This window comes from Phyllobates terribilis, unplaced genomic scaffold, assembly GCF_046119375.1.
Source record: "Phyllobates terribilis strain yellow unplaced genomic scaffold, ASM4611937v1 Scaffold_7__3_contigs__length_470593459, whole genome shotgun sequence".
NCBI classification, from domain to species: Eukaryota; Metazoa; Chordata; class Amphibia; order Anura; family Dendrobatidae; genus Phyllobates; species Phyllobates terribilis.
Window position 1 is genome coordinate 359,235,538 of NW_027362767.1, and position 26,368 is coordinate 359,261,905.

Genomic DNA, 26,368 nt, shown 5'->3' on the forward strand with positions numbered 1-26,368 from the left:
CCCCCCCTCACCATAGAGGGAAAAGTGGAAAAATTGTCCCCGGAGGATGTGGAGTTCCTCCAGAGCGAGGTCCTCGAGCTGGGCCAACAGGTGGAGCAAGCCCAGCAGGCAGCGGTCGCAAGGTGGAAAAGCGAGCTGCTGGAGAAGTTGGTGGCACGGCGGAAAGTGACATCGGATGCCAGCAGCCGCACCCCGGCCCCAGCGGAGCCCGCGGAGAACCAGGAGGCTGTGTGGAGTACAGGAGCAGGTAGGAGAGAATCCCCAGTCCCGGGCGCTGCCAGCGCCGACCTGCTCCTGGGCCTCTTCTCCCAGCCCTTGCCGTATGCTGCCATACCCTGGCTGGAACAGCCGTACAGCCTGGAACCTCCACCCCCGGGCGCTGGAACAGGGGATCCCCCATATAGTGCCCCCCCGGAACCTCTAATCCCAGGCGCTGAAGCTGCGGGCCTACTGCTGGAAGCCCTCCCTCCGCCTCCGGCACCAGATTGGATATACGGCGCGCCGGTCTTTGACTGGTCTGCCCGCTTTGAGGATCAGCAGCCGTGCCCGCTTCTCCCAATACCAGCGCCCCCGGTTACCTGCCCCGGCGGAGAAGAGTTATGCTGGGACAACCGGGGGGGGGGTCCTGATGGGGTTCTCGCAAGAAACCGAGGCTGCCGCCCTACAAAGGGAAGAGTTCTGCAGGTGGGAGCTTCGGCAGCTAGAAAGGGAGCGACACACGCGGGAGGCGCGCAGTGAGCGCCTGGAGGCCCGAGATAAGGCCGCCAAAGCACAGGTCCGCCAGGCGGAGACAGCCCACCCCAGCCCCCATGAGGAAGGCCTCATAGTAAAGTTCAATTTGAAGGCTGGGTGGGGCTTTATCCGCAGTCCCGACTTCAACAGGGACATATTTGTCAACTGGCGGGATGTGGAGCCCGAGCTGGAGGAAGGCCGTCCCGACCGAAACCTGTATCTGGGAGATCATGTCACGTTCACCCGGCACCATGGTGAACGTGGCTGGTACGCCCTGCATGTGTACCATGTCAGCAAGGACACACCCCTGCAGGAAGTCCCTCGTGACCCGGCTGGGTCAGGGAAAAATGAAGAATACCCCAGGTGGGGTCCCCACTATTGAGCCGGCAAGTGGGACTGAACATTGGTTATCCAGTTGAAAAATGGTTGAATAATGTTTTTCTTGAGTGTGTGTTTCTACCATTACCCGTCAGGGTATACAGGCTGAGGACTGTGAGCAGCCGGATGTTGACATTGTAAATAGTTCAGCACTTCTGAAAGTGCACCCTATTGGTTTTATAATAATGCCCATGAGCACAGAACAAAAACCCGTTTGGCGTGCAGCCACGCCCAGGGCCTACGTTGAGGGTTTGCGGACGGGTCCCTCATGCTGCTACCTTTTGCACTTATGGAAAAGAAAAATGTTATTTAAGAAAGTTTTATAATGTTTCTAAAATGTAACCTGCAACTTTAAAGTGATGTGCCTCCCATAAATGGAAGAATGTTTTTATAATCTTATATGCGGATGCATCTTAAAAATTTTGCATGTCATATATCCCTGTTTTTGCTTTGTTCCAGCCCGAGGACGTGCTGTGTTTTGCCGGGGGGGAATGTGGCGCCCCTGAGGGTTCAGTCGCCACAGAGGTACTGCACCTCACCCAGAGGTGTGGTGTCTCCCTTCTCTCAGGTAAGGAGGGAGTACTGCATGGAACCCCAAACACCTGCATCCAACACTACACTGCTCCAGGCCGGCTGGAGGGGCAAGACGCAATGTATGTTTCTGCTGAGCCCTGACCCTGGCTGGAGTGGGGGGAACCCAAATGTAGGGGGAACCAGTAGTGGGTGTGGGTGGAGGAAGTAGTTAGAGGGAGCACTTTAGTAGGAGTATATATAAGGAAGCCATCTTACGGTGGCAGTTCAGAGTTAGGGAGCAGTTCAGAAGAACAGCTCGGGACAGTTCAGAAGAACAGTCCGGGGGCAGAGTCTCATTAGGAGATCTGCTCCACAAGTAGGGCCAGGTCAGAAGGCCCCGGAGGGGAGCAGGGAGTAGGCTCCGTTCTACAGAAAGGATCCCAGGGGGTATGGCGCGTGCAGGAGAGCACCCGTACGCCCCGCATCTGTCAGAAGACAGAGGGATCGCTGCGGCATTCTAATCCCCAGGAGGGTCAAGTAGGTCCCGGATCCGACGTACAGGAAGGACTTCAGAGCACCCGAGCAGGATTGAGAGTGGGCAGCGCAGAGCAGGAGGGAGAAAGACCAAAGTGAAGACTGTCAAAATTAGGAACACGAGAAAGTGGGGTTCTGCCAGGTATTCCCAAGTTGCCTGAGGAAGGATTGAACCCCTGCCCGGTGAACACAGCGCTACGCGGGAGGCCTTTACCTGTATAGTGCACCTGTGAAGTGTCTAAAGAACTGTGAGTAAATTCTTGGATGACTGCACTGCACTGCCTCTGTCCATTCTTCATCGGCGCCATCGTTCCCCCTGCACTACAACGCCCAGCGCAACCCACTCTCTACTACTACACTGCCCTGAGGCCTGCTCCACCTGTGGGGAGCCGTCCCATCTCAAGCTGCCCTAACATCTGCCTCAGAGGACTGTTGCAGTGCTGGTGATTTTCACCAGGTACCACAGGTGGCGTCACGAACTTTCCCAAATCCCCATATATACATATCCCCCTTTTGAGTGACCGCCCTGGGCCACGGACCGGGCCAGCCACCGTGATATCCCCTACACCGGCAACCAGAGGCCCGGCTGCCGAGTGCCCCACGGCCCTGGGGGAGCGTCACCTCAATATCTCATTTGTCATCACACCAAGATGGTGTTACTCCACGTTGGAGTGTTTCATTTCAAAGATATTTATTTTTCTACTTTCACCTCTCTTTAATGCCTCAATATTTTTGGGACTTCCTTTGTTAATATTGGGTGCTCTAATGATCGATTGGTGGACTGACCTGATTATCTAATGTCTGCCTAAATTGAGGACTACTTAGGGAGGAACTTCATCCCAAAGTCTGTGTCACCAGCCGCAGAAGGATTCTTCTTTGTGAAGAATGATGAATCTCTCAAATTTTGCACACACTATCATGGTTTGCATAAGTTTATTATGAAAGATCTCTGTCCATTGCCTTTAGTCTCTGAACTATTCATTCTGATAAACAGTGCTCAAATTTTTTCCAAGTTGAAACTCCGTGAAGCCCATAACCTCACCTGCAATAAAAAGGGTGATGATTCAAAAAATGGCATTCAGTACTCCTGATGGACACTATGAATACCTTGTCATTCCCTTTGGTTTCTGCAAAGCTCCAGCTGCTTTTCAGCAGTCCGGTAACAACATTTTCCAAGGTGTCTTGTTCTTGTTTAACCGCATGACATTTTAATTTTCTCCAAAGATATGGATTCTCTTCGATAACATGTCCGCTCTGTGTTACTTAGACCATGGCAAAAAAAATGTAACAAAAACCTAAGAAAAAAACAAAATGAGCCTATACCCTGTTGTAAGTGAATAAGTAAATAGTAATAGTACATGGAAATAACATGGGGTACTTAGTTAACACTACTTTGATCAAAAAAGCGCAAAAGCCATCCTACCATGACAAGGTGAACCCCATTGATACGGTCCCATCTCTAGTATTAAAATCTCACCTTGTCAGCTGACCTTAATGTAGATGGGGGCAGAGAAGGACCAAGGCCCAACTGTTTAATACCTGCCCATGGGAATCTATGTAGATCAAATGCCCAGCTCAAAATGGGGGAGTCACGCCCCAGTGTGTACAAAGTACAAGAAACTACCGCAAAACCAAAGAAATGAGCCGGAGCATATGTTGGTATATGTTCAATGTGTAGGAGAACGTTTTCACTTCAGCCATTTCTCTGACAAAACCCAAGAAAAAAACTAAATGCGCATATGCCCTCAAGTAAGCTAATAAGTAAATAGTAATATTACATATAAATAACATAGGGTACTTAGTTAACTTAGTCTATTTTGATTTAAAAAAAAGGAAATGCCATCCCACCGCGACAAGGTGTACCTAATCAGAATGGCCCTATCCTTTCTCTAATGTTAAAACCTTACCTTGTGTCAGCTGACCTCAATATAGATAAGGACAAAGACTATGGCAAAAAAATATGCAAAACTCGAGTAGTACCTATATGAACATCATAACTTACCATTGTTAGGAGATCGGTCTCCGCATGTAGGTCTTAGGATATACAGTACAGACCAAAAGTTTGGACACGCCTTCTCATTTAAAGATTTTTCTGTATTTTCATGACTATGAAAATTGTACATTCACACTGAAGGCATCAAAACTATGAATTAACACATGTGGAATTATATACTTAACAAAAAAGTGTGAAACAACTGAAAATATGTCTTATATTCTAGGTTCTTCAAAGTAGCCACCTTTTGCTTTAAAGACTGCTTTGCACACTCTTGGCATTCTCTTGATGAGCTTCAAGAGGTAGTCACCGGAAATGGTTTTCACTTTACAGGTGTGCCCTGTCAGGTTTAATAAGTGGGATTTCTTGCCTTATAAATGGGGTTGGGACCATCAGTTGTGTTGTGCAGAAGTCAGGTGGATACACAGTTGATAGTCCTACTGAATAGACTGTTAGAATTTGTATTCTGGCAAGAAAAAGCTAAGTAAATAAAAACGAGTGGCCATCATTACATTAAGAAATGAAGGTCAGTCAGTCCGAAAAATTGGGAAAACTTTGAAAGTGTCCCCAACTGCAGTTGCAAAAACCATCAAGTGCTACTAAGAAACTGGCTCACATGAGGACTGCCCCAGGAAAGGAAGACCAAGAGTCACCTCTGCTTCTGAGGATAAGTTTATCCGAGTCACCAGCCTCAGAAATCGCAGGTTAACAGTAGCTCAGATTAGAGACCAGGTCAATGCCACACAGAGTTCTAGCAGCAGACACATCTCTACAACAACTGTTAAGAGGAGACTTTGTGCAGCAGGCCTTCATGGTAAAATAGCTGCTAGGAAACCACTGCTAAGGACAGGCAACAAGCAGAAGAGACTTGTTTGGGCTAAAGAGCACAAGGAATGGACATTAGACCAGTGGAAATCTGTGCTTTGGTCTGATGAGTCCAAATTTGAGATCTTTGGTGTGCGACGCAGAAAAGGTGAACAGATGGACTCTACATGCCTGGTTCCCACCGTGAAGTATGGAGGAGGAGGTGTGATGGTGTGGGGGTGCTTTGCTGGTGACACTGTTGGGGATTTATTCAAAATTGAAGGCATACTGAATCAGCATGGCTACCACAGCATCTTGCAGCGGCATGCTATTTCATCCAGTTTGCGTTTAGTTGGACCATCATTTATTTTTCAAGAGGACAATGACGCCAAACACACCTCCAGGCTGTGTAAGGTCTATTTGACCAAGAATGAGAGTGATGGGGTGCTACGCCAGATGACCTGGCCTCCACAGTCACCAGACCTGAACCCAATCGAGATGGTTTGGGGTGAGCTGGACCGCAGAGTGAAGGCAAAAGGGGCAACAAGTGCTAAGCATCTCTGGGAACTCCTTCAAGATTGTTGGAAGACCATTTCCAGTGACTACCTCTTGAAGCTCATCAAGAGAATGCCAAGAGTGTGCAAAGCAGTCATCAAAGCAAAAGGTGGCTACTTTGAAGAACCTAGAATATAAGACATATTTTCAGTTGTTTCACACTTTTTTGTTAAGTATATAATTCCACATGTGTTAATTCATAGTTTTGATGCCTTCAGTGTGAATGTACAATTTTCATAGTCAAGAAAATACAGAAAAATCTTTAAATGAGAAGGTGTGTCCAAACTTTTGGTCTGTACTGTAGGTCTGCAGATGGATGCAGAGAAGGTTTCAGCTAGCTTGGACTGGCCACAACATTTGGATCTCAAGCCGCTCATCATGATTAGCACTTGTAGTCTATCCAGAACTATTGTATTCGTAAACATTTGATCCTCTCATGGCTCTTACTTGGAAGGGTTCAAATTCTCAGATCTGGAAGGATTCTGCAAATAATGCTTAAAATCCCCTCATGTCTTGCTTCGCCTCCGCTCTGGTTCTGCACCATCTGTACATCAATAGACCATTTTTTTCTCTAGAAGGAAACTTCCCCTATAAGGCCATCCTCACACTTTCAGTATTTGACCTCAGTATTTATAAGCCAAAACCAGGAGTGGAACAATCAGAGGAAAAGTTTAATAGAAACACGTCACCACTTCTGTATTTATCACCCACTCCTGGTTTTAGCTTACAAATACTGATGTAAAATACTGAGCGAATACTGAATGTGGCCTAAGAGTAGGAGCTGTTCGCTCACAGACTTCTCTTGAGTCAAAAAACCCTCTATGCGGCTGGGGTAGCAAAAAGAGATTTTGGTTGATGCCTACGAAGGGCATTCCTAACGCGAGCTTATATCTGTAGTCTATGATGAAAACACGGCACATGGCAGGCAGCATGCTGCCATAGATAAAGCTGGGCTGCGAAATATGGAGCCAGTGGGCGATTGTGATCTATAACTCTGCCTCCCGCAGTGGTGAAGGACCCGCACATGACAGCGGCAGTGACAGCGAGCGTCCTCTCTCCATTATGAAACATGACATTTGTAAGTATTCAGGACGCTCAGCGCGCCGGTGAGGCATCTAGTATATGAGCCAGGTCAATACCTTCCTGCATGCCTTAGGATTTTAAGGATTAGCCTCCTCTGCCGCAAATAAACCAGTTCTTACAAAGCTGCATCCTTTATGCCTTTATGAACCATATTCTCCCATCAATCCCATTAGATATAATGCATGTAGGATAAATATATACTGTGTTCTCTGCCAAGGGAGGGGACACAGGAGCCAGACTTATGGCAAGCTGAAAATTCCCATACATGGGAAAGAATTCCAGGATCCTGCTATGGCCTTTCAATGATTAAAGTCCATGTCCTGTGCGGCCCTCTAGACATGCTCGGCATCCCCACCAGACAGGCACTTGGCCTAGATGTAAAGCACAAGAGGGAATGTAAAGATCAGAATATGCACAGCGCCTGTGTATACTTTACTTAACATTTTTGGCAGTTGTTGCATTGGGTGTTAACTTCCTAAGCTGAGCTTGTAAACATTCCTCAATTTAAAGGGACAAAAAAGTATAAGTGCTTTATGCCTGGACACCAGAGACAAATCAAAGAACACCCAAGTGCATAAAAAATACAGCAAAAATTTAAAATACAAGAACAAAGATTAAAAACCCTTCTAAATAATATACAACACCAGTGCAATTAAGTAATGGTGTCCTCCTTTATCCACCCTTTCCAAACATAAGGGTTAAGCAGGACCAACTTGACTTTTTATATTTTCTGGACAGATAATCAAAAAATCACAGACAGACAATATATTTTTATGGACACATTGGAAAGCCATAATAAATCATTATGATTATAAGTGATACATGTCTACAGCCCATAATTCTGATATGAAGACATCAGCTGCATTCACTGTAGACTGTAAAATGATGGAAATTATAGTGAAAATAATTTTCTTCAGCATCAAAAAAATAATGGACTCCTCAAATTTTTTTTTGCAGACAGTGAAGAAAAGTGCCCTATTTTTAAAACTGTCCAGGAATTTCTAGACGATTGGCAACCCAGGGGGTGAGGGTCAAAAAATATTGTATGGATCCTTCCTAAGACCTCCTTCACACGTCAGTGTGTCCAGTACGTTTGCCGACAGTTTCCACAAGTACCAGAGACACATACACACGCAGACCCATTCTAATGAATGGGTCTGCGCACATGTCAGTGTGTTTTCACGGACCGTGTGTCTGTGGGCAAAACACGCTGACATGTCTGTTTTTTTTGCACGCAGCACGGGCTGCAAAACGTCCCGCACACGTGCACACTGATGACACACAGATGACATCCATGTGTCATCAGTATCACACGTACCGGCACCTGAGAATCAATGGTACAGTTCGCGCTGTTCCCTGGCACAGGGTGCTGGACGCAAGTCTCATCATTGTCCCGTGCTCGCGCTAAGATCAGCGCCAGCAGGGGACAATGTTGAGAGGTGTATTCAGCCCCCGCTGTGTTCAGCAAGTGTAAAATTAAGATTAAAATAAACAATATCCCTCACCTGTCTGAAGTGTAAAGAATCCATAGTGTCCCACGCTGTAATCCCTCTGTGTGACATTTGCTCATCACCAAGAGTGGTGGCTTGAGGCGACCGCTCACATTGGAGAGCAAAGGAGAATGACTCACTGCAGCGAGAGCGGGCCCTTGACCTGCGCTGATCTCACTGAGGTCAGCACTAATCTCTTTCCCCATTGGGGCTTACAATCTAAATTTACCTATCAGTATGTCTTTGGAGTCTGGGACGAAACCGGAGGAAACCCACGCAAACACGGGGAGGACATACAAACTCCTTGCAGATGTTGTCCTTGGTGGGATTTCAAGCCAGGACCCCAGCACTACAAGTGAACAGCAGTAACCACTTAGCCACCATGCTGTGGTGTATCGTCTGTAGTTACTGGCTTGTCACTTTATGATTTTCATTGAGTACATGGGATAGATTTTCTTCACTTTGCAAAAGAGAATTCTAAATGCAAAGGCAGATGCAGACAACAGTATTATCGGTCCAAGTGCTATCTGACAAAACATCGGATTGCACTCAGACCAACTTTAGTCTATGGGGCCGTGCACATGTCCGATTTTTTTCACAGACAGAATCTGTCCGCAAAAAAAAAAAAATCGCAGCTCGCCATTAGAAAACCTCAGACTGCATTCGGATGGCATCTGAGTGCAGTCCGATTTCAACGGACTGAAACAATAGAGAAATTTTATTTTCCATCCTCTCAACATCTGAGAAAATCGAATTGCATTGTGATCAAACTGTGATCAGAGTGTGATTAGCATAATTGGCCTGATTCTCTAGAATGAGAGAAAATACGTTGGTGTGACCTCGGCCTAAGAAGTATGCTTTCTTCTAGATCTTCAGAGATCTGTGATATCATATTGAGTCAGAGGCTAACTTAGAAGTCCACCATGTGCTCGGGTAACTTCAGATCCAACTAGTAATTTTAGCCTATGTAGGTGAAAGAAAGAAATTCTACCTAACACATGGGAGATATTTGATGGTCCTGTGCACATGAAAGAGAAGCGTACATGTGCACTACAAGGTCACGGCATTTATGTAGGATCTCATTATACATGCATGATATGTAGCGACAAGTTCTCCTATCCTTGGTGATTTAAGCACTAGATAATCAGAAAAACATGCACACATCTCCTGAAATTGTTCTTTAAGGTGCAGAATTTTTCACTGTGTTATACAATTTGGATGAACAGTGTGAAACGTCCGGAAACATGTTCCAGACTATTATAAGAAGTTGTTCTGAAGATGTATATAATCAAAAGCAGACATCACCCGAGCAGATATATCCTGAGAATGAACTCTGGGATATGATAAGTGCATATAGAGGCATAGGAAATGGGAAATATGGTACATGCATTATTAATTCTACAATAGCTTGCAAACTACCAGAAACGAGGTATGGGTTTTCATAAATCTAGGACACCACATTACATGGCGCTTGTATGTTGTATCATGTTCAACACACTGAAGCATGATTGGTATTCTCGTGAAGTTGGACCTGTATACAGTATATATGTAAATTCTTTTTTTTCTTACATTAATTTTCCCAATAAAGTTTTATCATTTTAGGCCTTATCATTGGCTGTTACAGCCTTTTACAACCTTCTATAGAAGACATCTATATGGGTAAGACTGAGTGACGTAACTAGATTCCTATGGGCCTTGGGGCAAAATGTGGACTAGCATTGCTCAGATGCATGGGCACAATGGCATTGCCAAGCATATAAAGACCTATGTGTTCGTCCCCCATAAAAAAAAAAAAAAATCTCACAAGAAATAGCAAGAATAAAATCATCTTGAGTGATGCTTCTAAATAATATAGCCATGCAATTACCAAATATGAAATATTATCTCCATACTGTTACCGAGCCAAGTCCAATATACAGTGACCAATGTACCATTAATACCACATGAAAGGGACTAACAATACCGCCACATCATGACCATATATGAACACACCACAGTGTCTGAATATAACCACCATCCTGTTACTTAAAAAAGTCCACTATACGAAGACCAATGTACCATTAATACCACATACAAGAGACAAATAATATCACCACACCATGACCATATATTACCACCGCCGTGTCTGAATATAAACACCATATTGTTACTGAGCCAAGTCCACTATACCAAGACCAATGTGCCATTAATACCACATACAATTGACAAATAATACCGCCACACCGAGATCATATATTACCACCGCAGTGCTGAATAAAACCACCATCCTGTTACTTAACAAAGTCCATTATTCTAAGACCAAAGTACCATTGATGCCACAAACAAGAGATAAATAATACTGTCACACCATGACCATATATTACCACCGCCGTGTCGGAGTATAGCCACCATATTGTTACTGAGCCAAGTCTACTATACCAAGATCAATATAGCAATCATGACACCTAAAAAGGAGTAATAATACCGCCACTCCATGACCATATATTACCACCGCAGTGTGTGAATATAACCACCATCCTGTTACTTAACAAAGTCCACTATTCTAAGACCAATGTACCATTGATGCCACATACAAGAAACAAATGATACCACCACATCATGACCATATATTACCACTGCAGTGTCTGAGTATAACCACCATCCTGTTACTTAACAATGTCCACTGTTCTAAGACCAATGTACCATTAATGCCACAAACAAGATAAATAATACCGTCACACCATGACCACATATTACCACCGCCGTGTCGGAGTATAACCACCATATTGTTACTGAGCCAAGTCTACTATACCAAGATCAATATAGCAATCATGACACCTAAAAAGGAGAAATAATACCACCACACCATGACCACAGGGTCTGAATATAACCGCCATCCTGTTACTGAATAAGTCCACTATATATCCACTATATGTGGACAACACCATGAGCACATATTACTGGCATATTATACTATAGCTTTGTATACCTCTGATTTCATATCACGGCATACGGAGGTCTTGTCCATCACATTCATGGGTCTTGAAAGAGTCCTATATATTTTAGTAAATAGGGCTAAAAAAATCTCTCATCTAGGGATATAATTTGATTCTATTTTGTGAAAACTCAGTTCCAGAATGCTCAATGGGAACGTGTCATGGAGCATACGGTTCCCAAACTGCTGTTGACTTGTCCAGGACGGACACAGCAATAATCTTCTATAATGTGGCAAATTTGGTATTACTTAGAAAAAAAACTTTGAATATTATATTGAAGCGCCAATAGTGAGTTATGAGGGTGAAGAATCTCTCCTGAATAGCGAAGCCAATGCACCCCCTTATGTTCTGATTAATCCCACAGACCAGGCACATCATCACAAGCCACCTCCTGCACAGGCACAGTGAAGCAAAGCTGGTGATAACATACCTGGCCTGTAGGACATCGATCAAATCTAAAGGAGGCTTGGTCAACGTGATTGTTCAGGAGGAAAGCTCCACCCCTGTGACTTTTTGGCAATCCACTACCCCGAGTTTTTATGCTTACGTTGTCCCTAGCAGTCTATTGTATAACCTGTGACTAGTGTTGAGCGATACCTTCCGATATCAGGAAATATCGTATCGGATTGGATCGGGCCGATACCCAAAAAGTATCGGATATCGCCGATTCCGATACCGGAAACCAATGCAAGTCAATGGGACACAAATATCGGAATGAAAATAAACCCTTTCTTTCCTTGTAGGTTAATTCTACATGAAGTAAAACAACTAAGAATAATGTAGAATGACATGAAAAGCCGGCAATTCATCAGCGGCATACACCGGTACCCGACAATTTACAACAGAAAGAATAGAGCATCACACATAGATTAGATAGATAGAAACATGTCAGTCACATATATATGAAGTACAGTGACAGTGTTGCTTACTGTACTTGTCATTTAGTGTAAAGGATTTATTAAAAAAAATATTAGTGTTTTCGTGCACCGTCTCTTTAAAAAAGCCGGCCGGCAATTCAGCAGCGGTACCCGACAATTTATAACAGAAAGAATAGAGCTTCACACATAGATTAGATAGATAGAAACATGTCAGTCACATATATATGAAGTACAGTGACAGTGTTGCTTACTGTACTTGTCATTTAGTGTAAAGGATTTATTTAAAAAAATAATAGTGTTTTCATGCACCGTCTCTTTAAGAAAGCCGGCCGGCAATTCAGCATCTGTACCCGACAATTTAGAACAGAAAGAATAGAGAATCACACATAGATTAGATAGATAGAAACATGTCAGTCACTTATATATGAAGTACAGTGACAGTGTTGATTACTGTACTTGTCATTTAGTGTTAAAATAAAGGATTTATTTAAAAAAAAAATTGGCGTGGGGTTCCCCTTAATTTTAGGCTCTAGCGGAGGTTAAGCAGACAGCTGGGGCAAATGTTTGAAGCCTGGGAAGGGGGTAATACCCACGGAGCTTCCCAGGCTACTAATATCAGCCCCCAGCTGAATACCTAGCCTTTACTAGCTATTAAAATGGGGGAACCCCCCCAAAAAAATAACGTGGGGTCCCCCCTAATTTAATAGCTAGCACAGGCTAGGCAGACAGCTGGGGGCTGATATTAATAGCCCAGGAAGGGTGCCATGAATATTGGCCCCCTCCCAGGCTAGAAACACCAGCCGTCAGCCGCCCCAGAAATGGCGCATCCATAGGATGCGCCAATTCTGGCACTTAGCCTCGCTCTTCCACGCTGCCCTGGTGCGGTGGCAGGGGGTAATAGGGTTGGGGTTGATGTCAGCTTATAATGCCAGCTGACATCAAGCCCAGGTTAGTAATGGAGAGGCGTCTATAAGACACCCCCATTACTAACCCCATAGTCAAAGTTAAAAGAAAACACAAACACCCAGAGTAAAGTCCTTTAATTGAAATAAAGACACAATTCTTTATTGTTCTAAATTAAACCATACTTACCATCACGCCCATTCCAGCTGAAGCCAACGATCTCCTGCAATAAAAGAAAAATAATAAAGCAACCTCATCCTTACCTTTCGATGGTTCCCAGGACAGCTCCAGCTCTGCTACATCGAGATGACAGGATGGACCGCAGCAGAAAGCTGCCATCCAGCCTGTCATCCCGCAGACACTGAGAAGGCAGGCATGCTTGCGCTCCTCAGTGTCTCTCTGTGACGTCATCCAGATGAGCCGAGTTCATGTCCAATGAACTCAGCTCACCTCATGCACGTCACTGACAGCGTGGGAAAGTTCTCCTGCACTCAGCGCTTCAGCGTGAGAATTCTCCCACGCTGTCAGTGACATACATGAGGTGAGGTCATGTCCAATGAACTCAGCTCACCTCATGCACGTCACTGACAGTGTGGGAAAATTCTCACGCTGAAGTGCTGAGTGCAGGAGAATTTTCCCACGCTGTCAGTGACGTACATGAGGTGAGCTGAGTTCATTGGACATGACCTCGGCTCATCTTTATGCCGTCACAGCCAGACATTGAGGAGCACAAGCATGCCTGTGCTTCTCAGTGTCTGCGGGATGACAGGATGGATGGCAGCGTTCTGCTGCGGTCCAGCCTGTCATCTCGATGTAGCAGAGCTGAAGCTGTCGTGGGAGCCATGGAAAGGTAAGGATGAGGTTGCTTTATTATTTTACTTTTATTGCAGGAGATCGTTGGCTTCAGCTGGAATGGGCGTGATGGTAAGTATGGTTTAATTTAGAACAATAAAGAATTGTGTGTTTATTTCAATTAAAGGACTTTTTTCTGGGTGTTGTGTTTTTTTAAATACTTTACTAGAAATTCATGGTGGTCATGTCTAATATTGGCGTGACCCCATGAATTTTGGGCTTAGGGCCAGCTGATAATACCAAGCTGGCCTTAACCCCTTTATTACCCAGTGAGCCACCGCACCAGGGCCCTGGATGAGTTGGGTACAGCGCCAGAAGATGGCGCTTCAATGAACGCGCCATTTTCTGGGGCGGCTGCGGACTGCAATTTGCAGCGGGGGTGGCCCAGAAAGCTTGGGTCTCCCTGCGCTGCGGATTCCAGCCCCCAGCTGCATAGTTGTATCTGGCTGGACACAAAAATAGGGCGAAGCTCCACGTATTTTTTTTTTTTAATTATTTCATGAAATTCATGAAATAATTAAGAAAAAAAGGGCTTCCCTATATTGTTGTGTCCAACCAGGTACAAATAGGCAGCTGGTGGTTGGGGGCAGCCCGTTCCTGCCTGCTGTACCTGGCTGGACACAAATATAGTGCGAAGCCCCACGTCAATTTTTTTTAAATCATTTCAGGAAATTCATGAAATAATTAAAAAAAATTGATGTGGGGCTTCGCCCTATATTTGTGTCTAGTCAGGTACAGCAGGCAGGAACGGGCTGCCCCCAACCACCAGCTGCCTATTTGTACCTAGCCGGACACAACAATATAGGGAAGCCCTTTTTTTCTTAATTATTCCATGAATTTCATGAATTAAAAAAAAAAAAACGTGGAGCTTCGCCCTATTTTTGTGTCCAGCCAGGTACAACTAGGCAGCTGGGGGCTGGAATCTGCAGCGCAGGGAGGCCCAAGCTTTCTGGGCCCCACCCGCTGCAAATTGCAGTCCGCAGCCGCCCCGGAAAATGGCGCGTTCATAGAAGCGCCATCTTCTGGCGCTGTACCCAACTCATCCAGGGCCCTGGTGCGGTGGCTCACTGGGTAATAAAGGGGTTAAGGCCAGCTTGGCATTATCAGCTGGCCCTAAGCCCGAAATTCATGGGGTCACGCCAATATTAGACATGACCACCATGAATTTCTAGTAAAGTATTTAAAAAAAACACAAACACCCAGAAAAAAGTCCTTTAATTGAAATAAACACACAATTCTTTATTGTTCTAAATTAAACCATACTTACCATCACGCCCATTCCAGCTGAAGCCAACGATCTCCTGCAATAAAAGAAAAATAATAAAGCAACCTCATCCTTACCTTTCCATGGCTCCCACGACGGCTCCAGCTCTGCTACATCGAGATGACAGGCTGGACCGCAGCAGAACGCTGCCATCCAGCCTGTCATCCCGCAGACACTGAGAAGCGCAGGCATACTTCCACTCCTCAGTGTCTGGCTGTGACGGCATCCAGATGAGCCGACAATGAACTCGGCTCACCTCATGTACGTCACTGACAGCGTGGGAGAATTCTACTGCACTCAGCGCTTCAGCGTGAGAATTTTCCCACGCTGTCAGTGACGTGCATGAGGTGAGGTCATGTCCAATGAACTCGGCGCACCTCATGCACGTCACTGACAGCGTGGGAGAATTCTCACGCTGAAGCGCTGAGTGCAGGAGAATTTTCCCACGCTGTCAGTGACGTGCATGAGGTGAGCTGAGTTCATTGGACATGACCTCGGCTCATCTGGATGCCGTCACAGCGAGACACTGAGGAGCGCAAGCATGTCTGCGCTTCTCAGTGTCTGCGGGATGACAGGCTGGATGGCAGCGTTCTGCTGCGGTCCAGCCTGTCATCTCGATGTAGCAGAGCTGAAGCTGTCCTGGGAACCATGGAAAGGTAAGGATGAGGTTGCTTTATTATTTTACTTTTATTGCAGGAGATCGTTGGCTTCAGCTGGAATGGGCGTGACTGTAAGTATGGTTTAATTTAGAACAATAAAGAATTGTGTCTTTATTTCAATTAAAGGACTTTTTTCTGGGTGTTTGTGTTTTTTTTAAATACTTTACTAGAAATTCATGGCGGTCATGTCTAATATTGGCGTGACCCCATGAATTTCGGGCTTAGGGCCAGCTGATAATGCCAAGCTGGCCTTAACCCCTTTATTACCCAATGAGCCACCGCACCAGGGCCCTGGATGAGTTGGGTACAGCGCCAGAAGATGGCGCTTCTATGAACGCGCCATTTTCCGGGGCGGCTGCGGACTGCAATTTGCAGCGGGTGGGGCCCAGAAAGCTTGGGTCTCCCTGCGCTGCAGATTCCAGCCCCCAGCTGCCTAGTTGTACCTGGCTGGACACAAAAATAGGGCGAAGCGCCACACATTTTTTTTTTTAATTATTTCATGAAATTCATGGAATAATTAAGAAAAAAAGGGCTTCCCTATATTGTTGTGTCCGGCTAGGTACAAATAGGCAGCTGGTGGTTGGGGGCAGCCCGTTCCTGCCTGCTGTACCTGGCTGGACACAAATATAGTGCGAAGCCCCACGTCAATTTTTTTTTTATTATTTCATGAAATTCATGGAATAATTAAGAAAAAAAGGGCTTCCCTATATTGTTGTGTCCGGCCAGGTACAAATAGGCAGCTGGTGGTTGGGGGCAGCCCGTTCCTGCCTGCTGTACCTGACTGGACACAAATATAGGGCGAAGCCCCACATAATTTTTTTTTAATTATTTCATGAATTTCCTGAAATAATTAAAAAAAAATTGACGTGGGGCTTCACACTATATTTGTGTCCAGCCAGGTACAGCAGGCAGGAACGGGCTGCCCCCAACAACCAGCTGCCTATTTGTACCTGGCCAGACACAACAATATAGGGAAGCCCTTTTTTTCTTAATTATTCCATGAATTTCATGAAATAATTAAAAAAAAAAAAACGTGGGGCTTCTCCCTATTTTTGTGTCCAGCCAGGTACAACTAGGCAGCTGGGGGATGGAATCTGCAGCGCAGGGAGGCCCAAGCTTTCTGCCCCCCCCCCCCCCCGCTGAAAATTGCAGTCCGCGGCCGCCCCGGAAAATGGCGCGTTCATAGAAGCTGGATGCTGTACCTGGCTGGCATACAAAAATATGGCGAAGCCCACGTCAAAAGTTTTGGGAAAAATTTATTAAAAAATAAATAATAATTTAGGGACTGCATCTTTATTAAGTCCTCAAATGTCATTTAGTGTTAAAATAAAGGATTTATTTTAAAAAAAAATGGCGTGGGATCCCCCATAATTTTAGTCTCTAGCGGAGGTTAAGCAGACGGCTGGGGCAGATGTTTGAAGCCTGGGAAGGGGGTAAAACCCACGGAGCTTCCCAGGCTACTAATATCAGCCCCCAGCTGAATACCTAGCCTTTACTAGCTATTAAAATGGGGGACCCCCCCCAAAAAAATGACGTGGGGTCCCCCCTATTTTAATAGCTAGCAAAGGCTAGGCAGACAGCTGGGGGCTGATATTAATAGCTCAGGAAGGGTGCCATGAATATTGGCCCCCTCCCAGGCTAGAAACACCAGCCGTCAGCCGCCCCAGAAATGGCGCATCCATAGGATGCGCCAATTCTGGCACTTAGCCTCGCTCTTCCACGCTGCCCTGGTGCGGTGGCAGGGGGTAATAGTGGTGGGGTTCATGTCAGCGCCAGCTGCCATGAAGCCCAGGTTAGTAATGATGGGTGTCTATAAGACACCCCCATTACTAACCTACAAAGTGTTAAAAAGAAAAAACACACTACACCCAGAAAAAAATAATTTATTTGAAATAAAACACCATTTTATTTAATTCTTAGTTTACTAAAAAAAAATAGTTACCTGTCCACGTTCCTGCGCTGATCTCCCATGCACAGCTGTCACATCTGGAGATGGTGACAGCTGTGCATGGCTGCTGTAAGCTCACGCTGCCGGGAACACGTCCGCTCCCGGCAGCGGGAGCCACTGACTGAGGTTACCGGAGTGCATTCAGGCAGCGCAGCTCCGGAGACCTCCTTTACGGCAGTGCTGTACCGTGGGAATTTCTCACGATACAGCAGTGCCGTAAAGCAGCTAACCGGAGCAGCGCTGCCTTAACTCTGGTGAACCCTTACGGCCCCGTCATTCTAGCGGCGGCAGCGGTTCAGAGCGGTCACATTCTATGTGGCTGCTCTGAACTGGAGATCTTCGTGGGACACTCGTGGACTGCTACGGAGGGGTAAGGATAAGGTTGTGGTTTATTATTTTATATTTTATTACAGGAGATCGATGGCTTCGGGGAATTAGGTGTCTAGGTGAGTATAGGTGTAGTTTTTTATTTTTTACTTTATTTTAGGTGACGATCGGCGGGGACAGGTAATGTATAAACTAATTTCTTTTAGGTAACCACTGGCCACCAATGACATGTATCTAACATTTATTGGGGACACAGTAGGGCAATTTATATAGCAGGATCAGGCTGATGGGAACTACTGCTCCCATCGAGCTGATCCTGCTGGCACGAGTGGACGGGGGACAGACATAGGCCGATGGGAGTAGTAGTGTCACATCGGCCTATGTCTGCCTGCACGCACAGACACCCCGCACACACACCCCGCACACACACACACCCCGCACACACACACCCCGCACACACACCCCGCACACACACACACCCCGCACACACACACCCCGCACACACTAATCATGACGGGTCTGGGAGGTGAGGCTGACCTGTGCGGCCGTGGGAAAGTTCATGTGAGTTCATGCAGTCAAGCATGAACTCACATGAACCCTCTGAGGGCACCGCGGCTACTTCAAATGAACAGCTGATCGGCATCACCTGATACCTCAGCTGTTCATTTGAAATAACCGGCGGGAAAGCGCAGCACAGAACGGGAAAGCCGGCGGTGAAGTCTTTTCACTGCCGGCTTCCCCGCCCGGGTCCTTCGCTCCTTGGTGCTGCGCTCCCCGCCCGGTCCTAATTTACGATTGGGATTGGAGGTGGCGAGGGGAGCGGAGGATCGGGGTGGGAGGCTGCGGGGAAGCAGTATGGGGCTGTGTGATTGTTTAAAAGCCGGCGGCTTTTTACCGCCCGCCGGCTTTTAAACAATCAGCAGAATTCTCCCACGCTGGGATGGCATTCTGATGACAAGCTGGATCGCAGCTGAGCGCTGCCATCCAGCTTGTCATCCTTCACAGACACTGCAGAGCGCAGGCATTATGGGAACTTCCGATTCCGGTATTCGATATTATAAAAGTATCGGAATTAAGTATCGGAATTCCGATACAGTGAATATCGGCCGATACCCGATATTTCAGTATCGGAATGCTCAACACTACCTGTGACTGCTGCTGTCATCTCTCAGTACTCCTCTCAACTGAACTGTCACTTCCTGAACTTAACACTATCTCTGTGTCCCTCTCCCCAATCTGGGCCAGCCGTTACAGGTAACCCTGTCTAGGCTAAACTGCAGCTCCAGAGGGTTCTACCTTAAGAAACATACATTCATTTGAAACACATTTAAGCCCTTAGAGTGTCAGGGAGCAGACCATCACCTCCACCACTCCTAGACATGTACATAGAGCATTCAACATGAGTGAGTAGACTGACCCACTCCCTGGCAATTGCTTTGGTTGGTCAGGTTTGGCATAGCAATGAAACTCTTCTAAAAATGGGTCATGATGTCCAACAGAGGAAATCCTTATCTGAAGCTGGTTGAAGTATCAGTGGCCATGGAGTATCACCTAATAAGAATCTAATTTCCCCCAGTTAGATCTAGATGCCATCAATGATATCTAACCCTACATGGACCATGCGAAACAGAGAAACGTATTTTCTTTATATTTTACCTCCGCTTCACGGCTTCTGTGATACATGAATCCACATTTCATATATTTTTTTTTATAAAGTTACATATTTTTGTTTTGTAGTTTGATTGTATGTTGCTACTAATTTTGGCTTATGTCCCATTTGGCACTTCACCAAAAATGAAGTTAAACCTCTACGAGTCTATGGGAAAACATCAGTTTTTAATTTATGAGCTATGCCTGAGAGATTGCCAAATCTTCCACTAATCTTACAATAACACTGCCTGCATCTGTACAAATAACAATAATATATAGCTTTCTTTATGGGCGGAGGAGATATGTCGAGGCGAGGTTAGAATTGCTGCCCTTTCAAATATCTCTAAACTTTCTTATTGAAGTCATGTTAGGAAAGCCACTGGTAGGCTGCTATTAAACCTTCATTTCCTGGTGAATGTGAAATGTCTGTGTAATATTAGTTAATGGATAATAGGATAATGAAACATGCAACATAGTAACATACAGAAGTTTGTCAGTAAGAAGAGTAATCAGAGAGTGGACTGAGAAAATTAAAGGGGTTATCTGAAAATCGGTTCCTGGTGTAAATATCTATAGTTTACTAATCCACTTGTGTTACCAAATCTTCACCAATGTGTCCACTCCATCGTCGGTCCGGGCAGATCCACTCCCAGCTTCTGCTCAACCGTTTCAATAGCTAAGCCACCCCTTCTATTATTAAGCATCAGTCGTGATGGAGAAGGGGGCTGGCTTGCCTATTGAAATGAGCTGTCAGCCAGCCTCCCTCACATACAGCTCCTACGACATACCTGACACATGAAGTGTTCCTCTGTTTCAATCACAAGCTGAGCTTTGCTTTTACAAGTGCATGAGTAGGATATATATATATATATATATATATACTTACAGCAGAAACACAACCCCCATTGAAAAATGGACTGGTTTTAAAGACATCTGCTATGCTCGCATTATGAAGTGGACCCACTAAGCTCAGGTCCAGGCGTCGGTGCAGCTGGCCAGATGGCACGTGGTGAGCGAGGACGTAACATGCTCAGAAATCTAGGGAGCAGCTGAACAGATACAGTGAAGTCAGCAAGGAAAGAGGCAGGTCAGCACGGTGCTCACAGGAGGAGGAGTACACCAACAATCCGAAGACACAGGTGTAGATATCAATGGGCCTTAAATAGGTCTTGGGAGGGGATGTCATAGATCCACGCCAGGCAACCTGCAAAACCTGACATGGAGCACAACAGAGGGCAGCAAACCAAGGTGAAGGGAGCGGAGACCGGGATACTCGGGACAGGTATATAATCACACCGAGCTCAGCATGCATGTGTTCAATGAGGAGAAGATAGTAAGCAGCTGCCAGACTCATCTGGTGGTGGCTTATCTTGAGTAAGAACTAAAGGATAGGGCACGTTGAACTCCAACATGCTTGATCCTTCTTTTCCCCAACATCTGACACCAGGTAGGAGTAAGGACAACCCCATAGATCTTTGGTCCTGTCAAAATTCAATGTATGTTTAGAGCCACCTTAAGATGATCCTGGCTTCTGAGTACTACTATATATGTTTTTTTCCCCACTAGCACCCTTGCAGGAAGAATGAGCATGCTGGGACTTGAAGTTCTCAAAGAGCTTGAAAACTGTATGTTAGTGAACAAGGATCTATCACAGATGTTGCTCCAGCTACAATCTAAACTGTAAATGGTGATTATCTGGAAGAGGGGGATCAGTATAACCTGTACTCAATCAGATAATTTAAAGGGAAACTATTAGCGAGTTTTTAGATATGAAAGTATATAGGTGCTTGTCCCCTAATAAACATGATACTATTTTTAGAAATCCAATGTGCCATGATATCTAGAGTAGAAGCCACATTGCACTTACAATGCTTCTCCCAGGTGCATGGACACACCCCTAGTGCACTTCTAACCTGATTTACATATGATTTCTACATTAGATTTCTCATGAATGGGACATCGGCTCTCTACAAAAAAGGTATCCTTTTTATTTTATCAACACAGCTATTTCACTACTTACACATGCTGAGAGGATCACTTTAAGACCAGACTAGTATTTTTAGCTGCTTGTGTCAAGGTCAGAATTATATGTTGAGAAGAATAAAAGTCAATTAAAATCTACAGAGTGCTCTGGGAAATTCTGGTTTTATTGTGTTGTAGTCTGTAAGCTGTACAGTATTGTGTCAATCAGAAATACTAGTGTAAAAATGAAAAAATGTTTTTTTTTATTAATACCATTCAACAGCCACTAGATGGCAGTGTGAGAACGTTGCCCTGTACAGCGAGTAAAACGCTTTTATGCTGCACATTCATGATGCAGGGTGTGTTAATAACCTTCTAAGAAAGAACTCGCGGCATCTGAGAGATGTCGTGTGTTAAACATAAAAGAGTAGCTCAGCATGCCTGTGTGAGTGAATTAAAGACGTGCGGACAATACGTTATGGAGCCGGCCAGCTCACTTGGCACAGACTACCAATATCCTAGGGCACAAGCATTGCTTAGTCTGCACACGCTGCAGATTTAGAAAAAAAAAAAGATTGCCATCAATACTCTTTGTCGTAGAAAAAAAAACTGTAATTACTATTAATTCTTAGGCCGTGGAAAATGATAAAAAAAAGGTGCCAATATTTTCTGCAAAAATGTTATGTGACTAAATTTGCAACATTTTTTTTTTTTATGTCAAAACCAAAGAAATGAGCCAAAACATAGGTTGGTACAAGTGCAATGTGTAGGTGCACGTTCACTCTGCGGCCATTTAACAGGCGGAGCCTAGGATTAAAATAAAAGAGCAGATACCCTGCAGTAAGTAAATAGTAATAGTACATGAGCGTAAAATAGGGTAATTAGTTTGCATTGTTTTAATCAAAAGAGGGTAAAAGCCATCCCCCGCGACAAGGTGTACCCAGTCGGGACGGGTCCTATCTCTAGTATTAAACCTCACCTTGCGTCAGCCGACCTCAATCTAGATGGAGGTAGAGACAAAAATCTAGAGATGAACTGGAATATAAGTTGCAACGTGTAGGTGCGTATTCACACTGGTCACTAAACAGACAAAGCCTAAGATAAAAGCAAAATGAGCACATACCCTGCAGTAAATAAATCAATAAATAAATAGCACATGCATAATTTTGATAAAAAAAACTAAACGCCGTCCCTATGGTTGGAGGTAGAGTAGGATCCAGACCCAACTATTTTGCACCTGTCTGTGGAAAGCTATATAGACAAAATGCTCTTCCAAAAAGGGAGAATCATGCCCCTGTAAGTACAAAGTACAAAAAACTAAAGCAAAACCAAAGAAATGAGCCGGAACACATGTTGGTATAAGTGCTCACCTCCACGGCGCAGAGTCTTATTTTTTGAGGACTGTCATTACACTTGTAGGCCTGCCATCACTGTATATTTTCTACTTAGCTTCTTGCTTAGCAGCACAGATCAGTCTTAACACCTTTGTAATCCCTCGGTATTCTGAATTACAGGTTCCATCCCCATACAGTGAAAAATGGCTTTAAGGTTCAAACAAGCAATCAAGAAGGAAAGGCGAGGAGTGCTGAACCCGTAATTAACCAGATCATTGATAAATTGAATCATGTCAATCAGGTAGGTAAAAGACACAAATGATATCAATGAGCAAATGCGATGAATGTAATGTCGTTATATAGGACCATGAAACATGAACTACAGGCGGTGAATACAAAGAAACTACTGATGGCATTTTAGAGGATGAAATTTGAACATTTTGTGGGTGTTAAAGGGACGGTGTATTTACTACATAGACCTTTTTGTCATATGAGTTTATCAATGGCTGTCACACTCCCATTGGCAATAATTCATATTTCATCAGATTTACTCAGAAATAATGTTATACTTTTCTTTTCATTCAGTTACGTCCTAGTCTCTAGCTACAGTGAACCCCGTCTGCCTCATCCCTCACTAATATCACAATCAAACTACACATCTCATCATTTTTTATTTTAAAGGAAAACACAAAAGATAAAAAGTGCTTGTATTGTATGGTCCAGCCATCGTTATGATAACTAAGGGTATTTAAGTATAGCTGCATGAACCGCTCATCAGCGAGTAACTGTACAAGTACAGGTACACAGTGCTACTGAGTGCATGGATTGTGTGGGAATAGATGATAGAAAGGACCAGATTCTGAGGAGAATTTAGGAATGGAGAACAGTTAGATTAGTGAGGTGATGTGTTATGCCTCTCTAAAACTGTGGCTACTGTGAATTACCAGGATTGTCTGGGGTAGAGAATTCCAGAGAAGTCTTGTGGACGGGAGTGGGATGTTTGGACTATAGAGGATGTTAGTTTTAAATCATTAGCAGAACAGTGAGAACGGGTAAGGTGCAAAACAGAGATGAGATAGGAGATGTATGGAGGTTCAGAACTGTGGAGAGTTTTGTGGGTGAGAGTGATAAGTTTATGTTGTATTCTGTAGCAGATGAGCAACCAGTGCAATGACTGGAACAGGGCAGATGCATCGCTGTAGTGGCTGGACAAGAATATGATCCTGGCTGCCGCATTCAGGAAAAATTGGAGATGGGAGAGTTTATTAAAAGGGAAAACAATTTATTTGTGCATTAAATTAGTCCAGAAGAGAATGAATAAGAGAGACAGTAAAAGTTTTTGCCATTTCAGCGGTAATAAAGGGTGAATTCTGAAGATAATTTTGAGGTACAGATTACATGAGTGATTGAGAGGATTTGGGGTGTGGACAAAAGATTAGTGCATTTTCCCATCTACTTGTTTTCCATCTCTCTCTGCCCTCCTCTGGCTCCTGTAGAGCCAGATGCTGTCAATCATAGTAGAGAGGCAGCAGGTAGATAGAAAACAAATAGGTGGAACCCTATCTGCTCTCTCTATACCATGATGGGAGCAATTACTGTAACTCCTCGGCCATTCCAAAGGTGCACAAGCATCTCTGCTTAGTTTAAACGGTCAATTTGGGATAACAGGAACCATTACATAGGAATCTTTAGGGTAAAATGAGTAGGTGTTGTAGGGCCAAAACTCACGTGTGTGCTGCCATGCATTAACTAGCCAACAACTGCTGCTTGGACCTTATGAAGTTAATTTATAACTGAAAAGGGATCTATTTAATGGACAGTGAGGTGCAAACCTAGTTCCCAACATGGTGCCCATCATTTCACATAATTCTAAATGTGCACATTTTCTAATTAGTTTTCTGTTTTGCTTCTCCATGATAAATGATATATGCCGCAGAGTCTGTATATAGATCATATTATCCCCATTTATATTAAAGTCAGTAGAGTCATTTTGTCTGACACATCACTTGTCTCCAAAATTTTACAGTCATAGGTGCACTTACCAAAATATCAAAATAGTGAGAGGAATGGGGAAAAGAGTATTTTGCCATTATGTTTGGCTGCCAAGCATCGCTGGTAGAGAAAAAGGTTTCACAACCCCATGACATTTAATATAGATGAATAATGGTATTTTCAGACAGCTACTTCCTTCTTGTTCCAAAAATCAAAGGATTCTGGAAAACAAGTTGCTGAGCTTACAAGAAGACTGAACATAGTTATCTTCTAGAGTTGCTCTGCTGACAACTGTCGGGTATATAGGGTGACCTTTAAGTAAAAGTGGCCATATTCATTTGACTAATGTTGGTCAAATCTGCAGATTTCTCCATCTGGTGGGGATTGTGGTGTCTCAACTTTCCCCCGACAGATTAAGTTGTTTCCTTTCAACATGCTAATCATTTTGTTCTCAGGCAAGATAACCCAATGCCAGAGATGTCTGACAGCAGTTTACTAACCTCTGCCAGTTCAGAACACAATCATGCTCAGCTTAGTTGAGTGTGGATAAATGTATAAGGAGCTTGGGAGAAATAGCCATCAGCCAACACCTATCTTTTACGTATGGACAGCGTTCGGTCTGGCAGTAATTTAGTCTTCAGTCACTGGATGTTGGAGACCTTTTTTGGCTACTAAGTGTTATGATTAAATAAAAAATAAAAATCTGATATCACTGTACCTCTGGCAGCATCCCCTCTGTGAGTATGTAATTGACTTAGCTAGGAATCAGCCAGTCTACATGGAGACCATTCTCTCTGAGTGTTTTCTCACTTGTAAAGAGGTATTAATGTCTGCAGGGGAAGAGTAATTGCCCCTAGGTAGACTGGACATCTCCAGTCCATACCAGGGACATCACATGGAAAGGCAATATTCCCGTGCCATATTTATAATAATCTATCAACACAATCCATGGATATATATTTGTGATCGGGAGACATAATCGCCTCTGTGGTTCCAAGCTCCAGGATCTTCAGCCTTGGGAAAACACAGAAATGTTTTATCAACCCGAATTTTCAATATATAATGGTCATGTTTGGTATGTCTAGGATGGTGAAAGTATGCTCGGAAATAAGACTGTCATATTATTACACTAGGATGTTCCTGTGGGAACATATGACGTAAATTTGAATATGTCCTGCACCCATTTTTCATTGCATATCAGGAGGAGGCATGATGGGTGGGGATGGGACCCATTAAAATTCCTCATCCAGGAAAACTAATTGTAGACTAAGGAGAAATGAATATCAAAGATCTGTCTAAATTTTTGCAGTGTCTCCTCAGCCAGAAGCTCTCACAGATCCAGTCTGTAAGACGTTTCCTTATTTATCCATTTTTATTTTTGTACTGTTTTTGCCTTGTGTATATGTCTTTTTGTTATTTCATCTTTTTGTAACTTTGCAAGCACTGCATCCTTTTTCATATATTATTTCCAAAAGATAATAAGTTTGTACTTTGCTGCTCTAAACGTACCCTTGAAAAGGGAAAGTATAGCCCGGTTGTGTT

The 26,368-nt window shown here is 44.3% G+C and overlaps 1 protein-coding gene across 2 annotated transcripts in view; it reads left to right on the forward strand.

The window, feature by feature from the left end:
* GPC3 (glypican 3) overlaps window positions 1-26,368 on the forward strand; it is a 789,745-nt gene that overhangs the window by 381,638 nt on the left and 381,739 nt on the right. For both annotated transcript variants that reach the window (XM_073641318.1, XM_073641317.1), the window contains exon 6: window positions 23,015-23,135. In XM_073641318.1, the coding sequence (XP_073497419.1) occupies window positions 23,015-23,135 (121 nt within the window). The remainder of the gene's footprint in view (window positions 1-23,014; window positions 23,136-26,368) is intronic.